The sequence below is a fragment of the Solanum lycopersicum genome, chromosome 5 (assembly GCF_036512215.1).
Source record: "Solanum lycopersicum chromosome 5, SLM_r2.1".
NCBI lineage: Eukaryota > Viridiplantae > Streptophyta > Magnoliopsida > Solanales > Solanaceae > Solanum > Solanum lycopersicum.
This window is the reverse complement of record NC_090804.1, coordinates 64,933,432-64,945,795: the sequence shown is the minus strand read 5'-3', so window position 1 is coordinate 64,945,795 and position 12,364 is coordinate 64,933,432. Positions and strand designations below refer to the sequence as shown.

The window sequence follows — 12,364 nt, the reverse complement described above, 5'->3', positions numbered from 1 at the left end:
CATATATAATTTTTTTTCATAATGCTTTCTCTGGTGTTCTTTCAATTTTCATTAATTCTTAGATTCATCTGTTCTTGTCTTGCTATTATATTGGTAATTGTATTTCTCTCAACTGAAGCGTAGCTTATTAGCTCCCTTTTAGGGGGTTATTGAATCACAAGCGACCTCAAACGAAATTGCAACAATTTGCATATATGCAGAGTCAGTTCTATCATCAATTTGCATATATACCAACAATTCAAATGTGTATATATACCAATGATTCAAACAAAGAGATTCATCTAGGAAGTGTAGTCAACATATGAATAATGCATGTAACTATTCATTAAAGAAGTTTTCGAGTAAATTCATTTTCAAACTAATTTTTACATAAATAGATAAATATCAGGCCCGTGCGTGCACGGACAACAACCATCTAGTGTATATATGTATACATATATAATTTAATTATCCATGACTGTTTATGTCTCTAGCATGACCACTTGATGAAATCTGGAGGGAAGTGGGGTAAATGGCCGATACTACGAAGTATTGAATATATTCCCTATCGTATAAGTAACAAGAATGAAATATGCCCCTAAATTCTCGTCAAGTTTAAGAGTATTTTCAACACATTTCTCTATTTTTTATTAAGAATCTCATACTCTTTTAAGAATTTTAAACCATTTATTATGATACGAACAATATACTTTGATCGTAATTTTTGAAATCCTAATTTAATTAGGGAAGAATTATTAGGGAAAAAGAAAAGAACCAACATTGTGTTATTGTTTTATGTGCACGGTCACGTACAATTATTTTTCTTTCAAGGGGGGAGACATTATTTATGAATAGATTTTACTTCTAATTTGTATTATAGGTCTTATTTGTTATAAAAGACAAAATTCTAAAATATTAACATAGCCCATAGGTCTTCAAATAGACCCAAAAAAAAAAGGAGCCAAAAGATTTTTTTTTCTTTTTACAAATATTAGTTTGAAATGCATCGATGACTTTATCTATTTAAAAAAAGAGTTTTGTTTCGAGTGATTGGATCAAAAATAAGTTAGAAATTTCATTAAAAATACTTTTAAAAAATTAATATAAATTCATGAAAAGCTTGTGTGCTTTTACATTCATGTTTGCAAGGTGTATAAAAAAAATACTTTTTGGAATCTTCCTCCTTTTTTTGCTAAATTAATTTTTTACAAAAAAACTAATTTGGAATTAAATTGGCTTGATTAGTTCCCCTTCATTATGGACCTTTTTATATTTTGTTTTAGTTAAAGTTCCTTTCAATAGCGAATTTATTTATTTCTTTTTTTACTCTTACAAACTAAGATCATGATATATCACGTGTATCATTATCAAACATCATAAAAGAATATGTTATTGATATATTAATAATTGTACACTGAAAATAGAAGAAATATTAGACAAATCAAGTTTCAATTTTAACATAAAATTGTATGTTCAGAAGAAATTTAGTTTCTACAAAATTGTTCAAAATTTAGATTAATTTTTCTCAGAATAGAACAAAACACTATTATGTAATACTTGTAAATAGAATTAACAACAATGAATCATATGTTGTTCAAATTTCGTTTCCTTCATACCAAACACACCCTAAAATGAACTTAATTTGTCCAAATTCATTTCCCTCTATTTCTCAGTTCACATTACGCCTCATAACAAACACACCTTAAAAGAAACTTAATTTTTTCAAATTTCGTTTCCCTCTATTTCACAATTCACATTACACCTCGAATTTAAAACCCTAGGGGACCTAAAGGAGTAAAAGGACAGTAAGAAAAACAACATATTAAAAGGGTAAGGACCATATGATCTGATTTTTATGGTCAAAGTTTAGAGAAAGAAAAAGAAAGGACATATGTAAATGGCCACAAGTATGATTGGTTTGAAGAAGAAAAATATTTATTATTTGGACCATAGTAAATCAGAACTGGATATATTTATGATCTATGCTTATACTTTTATTGATGGAACATAGCCTTCTGCCAAGTTAAGTTAAAATGAAATTTTGCCACTTATGCCTTCTTTTGAAATTGCCCGCCGAGGATGCTAGATTTAGAATTTTCATTTAAATAGCATAGAAATAAGAATTTCACGGTTAGTTTTGAACTCCTTAAACCACTAAATTGACTTCTTATCTTGCGTTAATGATATATACATAAAAATGAAAAAATATGTTTATCTATACAATGTAACATTTTTATCGTGTGAGTTTGAATGAGCATTACCTTGTTTAATTCGACTCGATCCTCACCTCACGCTACCTAACTTATTCGCACCGTTCATACACTCATATAAATGGTCGTAATTGTTTATAGCTACTGTCATTATAAACTCTGAGATCATACTGTAGTTGGTTAGAATTATGCGTATGTGAGTAATGTAGGAATTAGTTATGTGAGTAATGTAGGAATTAGTTATGAGTAAATTTATATATTATTTTATGCAGGTTTTAGTTACATGAAAATTATTTATTCATGTAATAGTTATACATATACTAGTTTTTTCACCTTTTGTCCTACATAAAATAATACATAGATGCTCTCATAATATATACAAGTATTAGTTATGCGGGTTTCTAACCTGTCGACTGAATGACATAATAATTTTATAGATGAATAGTGTATTTCCTACTACCTAGTACCTACTAAATATTGTATAAGTTATACAAAAATTAATAATGAATAACTTGAACGAGAAACTACAGAATTAGACATATACTCCATTATCATATATTTTATCACTAATTAAGAGTTTCCTACCATATATTGAAGAAGATACACCTAAATACACGTGTTTTGCTACCATATATACTAAATTAGGTAGAAAGACGAGCGAGATGGAGAGGGAGAGGAGCGAGATAGTTATGTATCTCAAATACATGTGAATCACATCTAGTGTGGGTAGCATGTATCTGGAATACCATATACATGGAGAGTGGCGAGCGAGATGGAAAGGAGGCAAGAGAAGTGTGGGAGATTTCTTATATATATCATATACATGTGAATTCACTTGGATATAGTTTATCGAGAACAAATTATACCTAATTTTGACCCAATGTATCCCAGATTACATGTATTTAGACAAATCAAAATATGATAAGATTCGTAATATTGCAAGCTAAAGTATATCTAAGTAATTTGCTCATAAATTAATCATGAAATTTTTATAATTTCCCCTGACTTTGAATCTACCAAACAACCCTTCAGTATATTATCAGTTATAACTTAATATATAAAATGTATATGGACTAAAATTTATTTTTTTTTAAAAAGATTGGAATTATTATTGTTTTTTGTCATGGCCTTTGTTTTTTTTTTTTTGGGCAGTATAAAAATTCACAAACTAATAAGCTATCCATCCTCCCCAATGATGGGTAGATATACATGGATCGATTTGGGCTGTTTTAATTAGCCCATACATAAAGTTAGTAGATAGAATTGGACGGCTTATATATACTTAACTATTATATATATTATTACTATTATATATACTTTTAAAATATTACGTATATTATCATTAATTAAATTTTTTTTACATATTTTACTTTTAGATATATGTATTTTTTGCTACCATATATACAAAAATAGGAAGATAGACGAACGAGATTCGTATATATTCAAGATACATGCGAATCCACTTGAATATAATGTATTTACACTACACCATTTTCGGCCAACAGCAACACCACGTAAGTGTAGCCTAAACTAGCAAAAAGTGTGGCCTTTGATAAAAGGCCACACTTTTGGACATTCAGCAACACTTTCTAGGGGTTGCCCAAAAAAAGCGTAACCTTTGACATGAGGCAACACTTTTTAAATGTTGCCATCTTTGACAACACTTATAAAGCGTAGCCAAATAGGTATAAGGGCACGCTTTGAAGAAGTGCATTAGCAACACCTATTTTTTGTTAGACTACACTTAAAAGGTTGCCTTTTCAGATTTATTGATCACACTTAAAAAGTGTTGCCTTTTATTGGTCATCTATTGCAACACTTTCAAAGTGTAACTTGTTATCTACCTAGAGCAACACTTACAAAGTGTAACTTCAACATTTATAAGCCTACATGTAGCACAAATATATATAATATATTTACATACATACAAGTGACCTAAAACACAAAATGAACTAATTAATCATTAATTGAAGCTATATATTTCAAATAAACTTCGAGAAATATTTCATGTACAACCAAAAGATAGTATGTGTTGTGTACATATCCATACTTATACATCAATATTCTAAATGTGTACACAATAAATCAAATATGTATTTAAACTTTTACAATAGTTCAAAAACTCTTCATCCACTTCAAATTTGATCACCTCCATTTCCCTACACAAATAAGATATTGACAGTTATATAGAAGAGGTAAGAAGTTCATATTGCAACAATATAGAGAGGCAAGAAATCCAACAGTTACGGAAAATTAGATTGCATCTTTTGATGTTCAAAGTAGATGCCTACTTGTCTTTTAATGTTCAAAGTAGATGATCTTCCCTTAGGTGTCTACAATTCCAAATGAGTTCAACAACAATGAATAATTGCATTAGGGTTCAAACTTCATAAGTAACAATATAAAATATTTGGTGTTATACAATAACCATGATGCACGCAAACTAACACTAACACTAAAGAAAAAAGGAATTAATTAGCAAACTACACTTCAACCATACCAAACAAGCAAGATGAATAGTGGTCAAGAGAAACAAAATCTTACCTCAATTCAAACCAAAGCCACTAACAATAAATTACCAATGATGAAATAGCAAAAACAATATATAAGTCAATAAGCAAGATCAAAGATATGTTATACATACCCTGTGCAAATACGTTTCTGAGTTCTTAGGAAAATCAGAATTGATAACAACGTTAACTGCTTGCGTATCAATTCCTCTAGTAAACAAATTTGTTCCATCAAGAAAGAACACAAAATTAAAAAATTTAACAATTAATCAATTTGAAATTTCAGCTGTAACGGAAAGCGTGACGGACCGTCGTAGCTATGACGGTCCGTCCTGCATGTTCGTCATGAAGATCAAAGAAGTAGTAGAAGAAACTTGCAAGTATGGGACGACAGAGTCCACGACGGCCCATTATGACCACGACGGATGATCACGACGGCCCGTCATGACCACGACGGCCTCTCATGACTACGACGGCCTGTCACAAGGTCCACAGCGGTCCGTCGCGAGGTCCACGACGTCCCGTCGCGAGGTCCGTCGACCCAGCCGCGTTTTGACAGATTGCAAGTGAAAGTTGAAGCTATAGTGCAACTGTAAGTTTAATTTTTAGCACAATATGTTTGGTCACACGGAGAAAATTCATTTTCTAGCAGTACAATACTTTAGCTTTGAACTCTGAACATAGAGATATTTCTACGACATAAATAACATATCAGTTGAATCTTAATGAAAGAACTAAGGAATTTTTCAATTTTGATGCAATACATAATTCAGAATATTACCTTGAGTAGTGATTCCTATTGTGTCTCCATGGAAAATTTCAAAACATCCCATGTCATGAAGTTTATTTTCAACAGATGTCTCTTTTGAATGTGAAATCAGTCCATCAACTGGGCACCTAATAGCACAGGGTACATATCTGCCAAGAAATACTCTAAAGCTGATGCAAAGTAGATTACTATCTTCATAATAATTACCAGAAGACAGTGATTCAAAGTCACATAATAATTACCAGAAGACAGTGATTCAAAGTCACAGTGATAAAGAAAACAAAGAGCACACAAAATGCATGTCCAATGTGCAGAACCTTCTTCGGTATTGAAGGGAAAACCGAACTAGCTTAGCCTTGTGCTCAAGTATCAGATAACTCATTACCCACAAATTCATATTGCTAGATGCCAATTAATCAACCAGCAACCTCGGTGCTAATTCGAACTCCCTCTTTTGGAACCAAGTGGCCCTCCATATTTTCTCAAGAAGTTACAAATAACAAGCTTGAAGATTTGACACAATAGCAACATGATATTAAGGAAATTTCGAGCTACTAATGCTATCTTAAACAACTTATACGATTAAAAAAAAAAAAGGAAAAGAAGAAAGAAAGAAATAAAATATGGAACAAACTTGATAGGAGAAGGATGCATTTCATTTTTGTTTTGTTAAGAGAAGTTTCAGAAAAAGAAACTAAAATCTAACGACAGAGCTATAACATTAAAGGTATTCATGAAATCAAAAGAGAAACAACCAAATGTCGAACTCCGAACACATGCGTAAAAGAAGACCGAATATGCAAAGCATTCGAAACATTCACCATAGGAAGAAAATCTCGAACTAATTCCGAGCACAACAGAAGAATAATTACTTAGCATTTAGACAGAGTAACGCTGGTATTTATCTCACATGGCATAAAAGATACAGACATCCATCAATACGCAAAAAAAGTCAAGAGACTTATCACCTTCTCCCGGGCAGCGAACAGAGACAGTAACGAGCTGAACTATCGCTACAAAGATGGAATAGCTCGTTATCTCCTACACTTTCTGTATTAAGCCAAACATATGGAATAAAACAGAAACTAAAACCTGTAAACAAAAAAATAATCACGTTTTGAATGTCCGAGATGAACAACAAAATCTTGAAACCTGAAAAAAATTATAGTTTTGCTTTATGAAAATTTCAGATTTGGAGCTTCAATGTCTTGAGCCGAGTGGAAAATTTTTCATTCAAGAAATTGGGGGCAGATCGTTTTTTCTCCCAAAAAAAATTATATTTGGACCTTCAACTTTTATGTTTTATTAGTAAAGTGAAGTGAAAAAGTTAAGGTTTATTATTTATTAATGTTTTTTTTTTTTGGCCAATATAAATGGGAGGGAGGGAGTGTTAAAATATTGGAGGGAATATAAAATTTTCAAGGCAACACTTATAAGGTGTTGTTTTTTCAATTATAAAAATAGAACATTTTAAAAGTGTGGCCATATATGTAAATAAATGTTGTTAATTATATCATATTGTAAAAACACTTATAAAGTGTATCTTATACCATTAAAGAGTACACTTTCAAAGTGTTGCCAAAATTATTGTAGCTAAAAGTTAAAAATTTCAGCTACGCTTTAAAAGCGTTCCCAAAACTACTTTAGGCAACACTTTACAAGTGTAGTCAAGAATTAGTGTGGCCGTAGGCCTAAAATGGTGTAGTGTTAGAGACCTAAATTCAAACCATGTATCCAAGATACATGTATCTAGACGTATTTAGAAAATCCAAAATCTGATAAGATACGTAATATTACAAATCAAAATATGTCTAAGTAATTAGCTACTAAATTAATAAAATTTATGTAAGTTCCCCTAAATTAAAATCCGTTTACTCCCACAAACTAAACTCATCAATGTGTGCTTGACACACAAACATAAACAAGAACCAGAGCTAGCAAATATAATTTGGTAAAAAGTTGCTTTCGACTTCCTCGACTTTTATTAGTGAAATGATTGAATTTATTCTTTTTTGATTTCTCATTCGATATTTGATATTCTTATTAAAATATGATTAAATTCGTATATTCGTAGAAAAATTTCACATTAAAGGATAAAATCCTCTCTTATAAAAACGACTCCATTTTTTAAGAGACTCAAATATAAACTTTTAATATAGAATGATAAAAGTATATTTGGAATCACTATATTTAGAATGGAATGAAAAAAAAGGAGTAATATATCATTAAAATTGTTAAAGCAAAATGCAAGTGGCCAGTCTATGTGATGAAAAGACTTTTGCATATTCCCCTTTGGGAACTTTTGGTAAAAAAAATTATTGACATGACAAGTTATATTTGGTAATCATCTAGAATGAACTAAAAGTAAAATCAATATCTTGCAAAATTCCTACACCAAAATACTAGTAAATAGAAGGTTAAAAAAGAACTTCTCAATTTAATCATATGGATCACCTCCTCAATTTAAATTGAACGAACTTAAAAATACAATTATTTAAGATAATTTTAGTGTCTGGTGATACATGGGAAGATATAAAGGATAGACATTACTAATTCTAGGGTTTTGATTGAAAATATTATTTAAAAAAATATTAAATATCTCTGTAATTCTATTTTAATAAAAGTACACGCGTAATTCAGCTCTAGAAAAACTTTATTTGCCATCAATGGTCCTTGGGCTCTACCTTATATATAATCCAAGCTCATCAACCAAAAATCCTAATACCAAATGCAATGCATGACAATAACATCACAATAAACGTGTAATTGTGTTGCCTTTTGGGACCCTGAAAACCCCTCTCTCAATTATTTAATAACAAAATAATAGAAGATTATTGGACATATATATAATGAAAAAAATTATTCCTAACACTGTTTTATTTCATTTCAAGAAGACATTATATCTATCGTAAATAAAAAATTAGTATCTTAAATTTTATATATTTAATATTTTCATATGTAATGAAACAAAAAGTTATTGGTACGTGTTATAAGTTTACTAATTGCTTGTTAGAAGCACATTAGAAATTAAGATTTGTATTGTGACTAAATTGAAATAAGTTTGAATATATGAATTGTAAGTTTTGTTAGTATAATTAAGAAGGATGAATTAAATGTGAGATTAGATAGTAACTTTTATTAAAATATACTTTTAACTAAATTTGCATCTATTCCTTCACTCTATGTTAATTGTCAACATTATTAAAATTGTTCATCTGAATGACGTGTCAAAAAAGAAAATATGATAACATAAATATATATATATATATATATCTCATTAATATAACACTAACAAATGAGAACACTAACATCTAATATTGTGCTACCTCGTTCCAAATTCCATGGAATTAACTAATTATTATGTTTGATTAATTAAACAACTACTAAATCAACTTGTTCGTCGTCATCATATCATATCATTAATTAATTAATTAATTAAAAGTCCTTAAGTAATTTTCGGACTTGTTCCAATGTAACAAAGAGCACAATAGTAAATGGTCCTTGCCTTGAAATTGTAGGAATAAATCCTTTATACAATGCCATTGGCCCCTCAGCTTTAATTGTTTTCATTGCACAATCAAGTGCTCCATTGTAAGGTGGAGCCGCTCCGGGCTCCACCTTCATGTTCATAACTCGAGTCTTGATCACATCTACCGGATTCGTCACTACAGCCGCCACAAAACCCGCGGCAAAACTCGCTGTCACGTGGATCCCGAGTCCGTCTTTCATCAAACCCTTACCTAAAATCATCTCCTTAAACTCGTCGTAAGACGCAAGCTGTGAGGCCGTCACCAGCATGGCGCGGTTCACCGTAAGGGATGAACCGCGCCACAGGCTAGTAACGCCCTCGTTTTTGCTCATTTGGGTTATTGCATCCACCACGCTCTTGTAGTTCCGCCGTTGCGCGGCGGGTAGCCGCCCGTCGGCCTGCATCCGTACCATTGCCACGTCAGCAGGGTTGCCGACGGCCGCCCCAATTCCGCCGGCTATCAGCCCGGCGACAATTTTTTTCCCCAATGGCATGTTTTTCGTATTCGGGTCGGTCCATTTTTTCTTCAACATATCATATAATCCCATTCGGGTCGTTGAGTAAAGGGTTTGCCGGAGGACGGTGGCGGATATGCCGGAAAAAAGAGCGGCGACGCCCTCTTGCTGGACGATCCGTACACCGACGGCAACGGGCCCCACACGAGGTGCGACTGGAACATGGGCATTTGTTGTGTTATTGGGAGGAGGAAAAGCAAGAGCAGGGCGAAGCGTCTGCGTCGTCTGAACAGATGCAGACGCAGACGCTTCGCCCTGAAGCTGCATACGTACCTTGATGAGATCAAGTGGATGTGTACTACATCCAGCAATAATAGACGCAATGCCTCCTTCAACAAAACCTTTAACACCCATAATTAATCAAGATCTACTCCAAACAACAAAAAAAATCTTTGATGAAAAATAATACAAAAGGGATGGATGAAGATCTTTTTTTTTTTGAGATGATAGGTAAAAAATTATGACCAATTGGAATTAGATGATAATTCACTAGAAACGAAGAGATGAGAGTGAATGGAAAAAGCTATCGATGCAAAGTGTGGGATATTGGATCTCTGAGACATATGCTAGAGAGAAATGAATTTGGTTGGGTAAGAGAAAGAAGGGGAAAAGGGAATTTATAGGGAAAAATAATAGAAAGACAAACGAAATAGCACAATGAAGTGGTTGATATTCATAAAGTTTCGTATTAATTTTTTGTGGAAAATGATTATTTTCTTTATATGTTTTATTTTTATAAATAGAATCGTTCGATAGCTATTATTAATAATAATAAAATAGATATTTTATAAAATTAATCTAGATATAAAAAGATTAATTCAAACATTACGATAATTAGAAAATCAAAAAATGGAAATGGAAATTACACTTTCGAAGTAGGCGTAATTTCTGTTTCTAAAATAATGTAGTGTAGCATGTGGAGTTGGGATTTACAGCTAAGGTTAAATTTGTTAATTTTGCTTTGTTTCAACCAATATTTATGAGGATGTGGGGTCCCAAACTCATCAAATTATTTGAACCAATGTAAAATTAAATAAACTAATTAATTATGATACTATTTAATAAATTATACTTCATTACGTTTTTACTTTTTACTTAACACGAAATTTTAAAAAAGTAATTTATTGGATTTTATAATCGTAAACATGTCATATGTAATGGCATAGCAAACCGGCCTCTTAACATATGAAATATAAAATTAAAAAGTTATTAAAAAGGAAAGAGATATTCTTGTTCAAAACGAAAAAATTAAGTAATATAATACAAATAAATTAAAATTGTAAAAAACATTTTATTTACTTATTTTTTTTTTCTCTATTAGTATGACATATTATTTATATTTGTATAATCTTGTTCATGACATCTTTTAATTTTTTTAATGTTATTCTATAAATAAATAAAGATATCAAAAATCATATCGATTACTCTCCAAAGAAAATGAAACTCATTTTTTTGTCTCCTTACTTACATGTTACGTGTTTTGACGTTTTAAGAAGCTTCATTTATTCTTCTTTTTACTAAAAAAATAAAAACTAAAAAGAAGAGTACGTTTAAAAAATGTTTTATAAGAAAAGAAAAGGAATCTAACAAATTAAAGATGCTGACAAGCTCTGAATCACTTGATGGTTTTTACAAAATAAATAAATATATTTGTAAAAAAAAGAACAGAAAGGTGAACAAAAAAAAAAGAAATCATAAAATTATTATTTTAGGAAAGAGCACATGTCTGCAATTTATAATTAGGAGATTTTTTAATCCCATTGGCCAAATTTATTACTGTATTTTTTTTATACGCAATACATATTGATTATATCTAATTATAGATATATTGTATATTTATTGTTAAATAAAATTACTGATAATTTATTGTTTAGCAATAAAATTTTAATTTTAATTTTATTAACAGTGATTATTATTGGGTGATATTTGTTGTCACAGTAATTTATGGTAGTATTTGTTGTCGGAGTAATTTGTAACTTTGAAACTAATTATTTAGTTTAATGTTTAACATCGCTATAATAAAAATTAATTTTTAGCAGTGTATACGTACTAATAAAGAGTGTTAAATATTTATCAGTATTAATTAAATGTCATTTGATCCAATGTCGCTATAGATTTTAAGAACATTTACTAGGAGTATTAATTACCGCTAAAAATGCAGATTTAACGGCAATTAAGCTATTGCCGCTAAAAATCATTTAAGGTGTAGTGTACTATTTGCGAGTAAATATTTTCTATAACAATAATAACAACATACTCAATATAATTATGCAAGTATGCTTTGAAAATGATAGAATATATATCGACATTGTTTTTATCTTTGTGAATGTAAAAAGAGGTTATTTTCGATAGACTTTAGACTCAAAATATAAATTTTTTAAAGTGAGATTGTAAGAATAATATGACAGAAAAATAACAAGATAATAGATAGTAATAAACATTGAAAAATTAAGTGACTATGCGACTATCATATAGCTCCCTATGACCCTATCTCTCCCATATAAAATACGACCGCCTTCTAAATAACCTTCTATCAAAATACTAGATCTTCAAATCTTTCTATTTAGTGTTATATTCTAACTAAGTTAAAGTCATGTTGCGTTTTATTTAATTTAATTACGTCCTCTTTTAGCCTATCTCAATCCTACCTCTTCAATATACTTATTATAATTAATATCTTGTACCTTTTTACTGACACATTAATACGTTTTTCTTTTTACATGTCTAAACCATAGTATATCTCGCAATAACTACATATATTTATTGTTCATATGTGGAATTATGATCAAATTAGTTGCTGAAAATTCCTGGCAGTAACTAGGTAGGTGCTACTGCCTAGTTATATCACCTAA

The 12,364-nt window shown here is 30.5% G+C and overlaps 1 protein-coding gene across 1 annotated transcript; it reads right to left on the bottom strand.

Annotated features, from left to right (window-relative positions):
- Window positions 1-8,708: 8,708 nt before the first annotated feature.
- Window positions 8,709-10,153, bottom strand: LOC101258657 (mitochondrial uncoupling protein 5-like). Its single transcript, XM_004239979.5, has one exon. The coding sequence runs from the start codon at window positions 9,864-9,866 to the stop codon at window positions 8,904-8,906; it is 963 nt and encodes a 320-aa protein (XP_004240027.1). The 5' UTR covers window positions 9,867-10,153; the 3' UTR covers window positions 8,709-8,903.
- Between the last annotated feature and the right edge of the window lie 2,211 nt (window positions 10,154-12,364).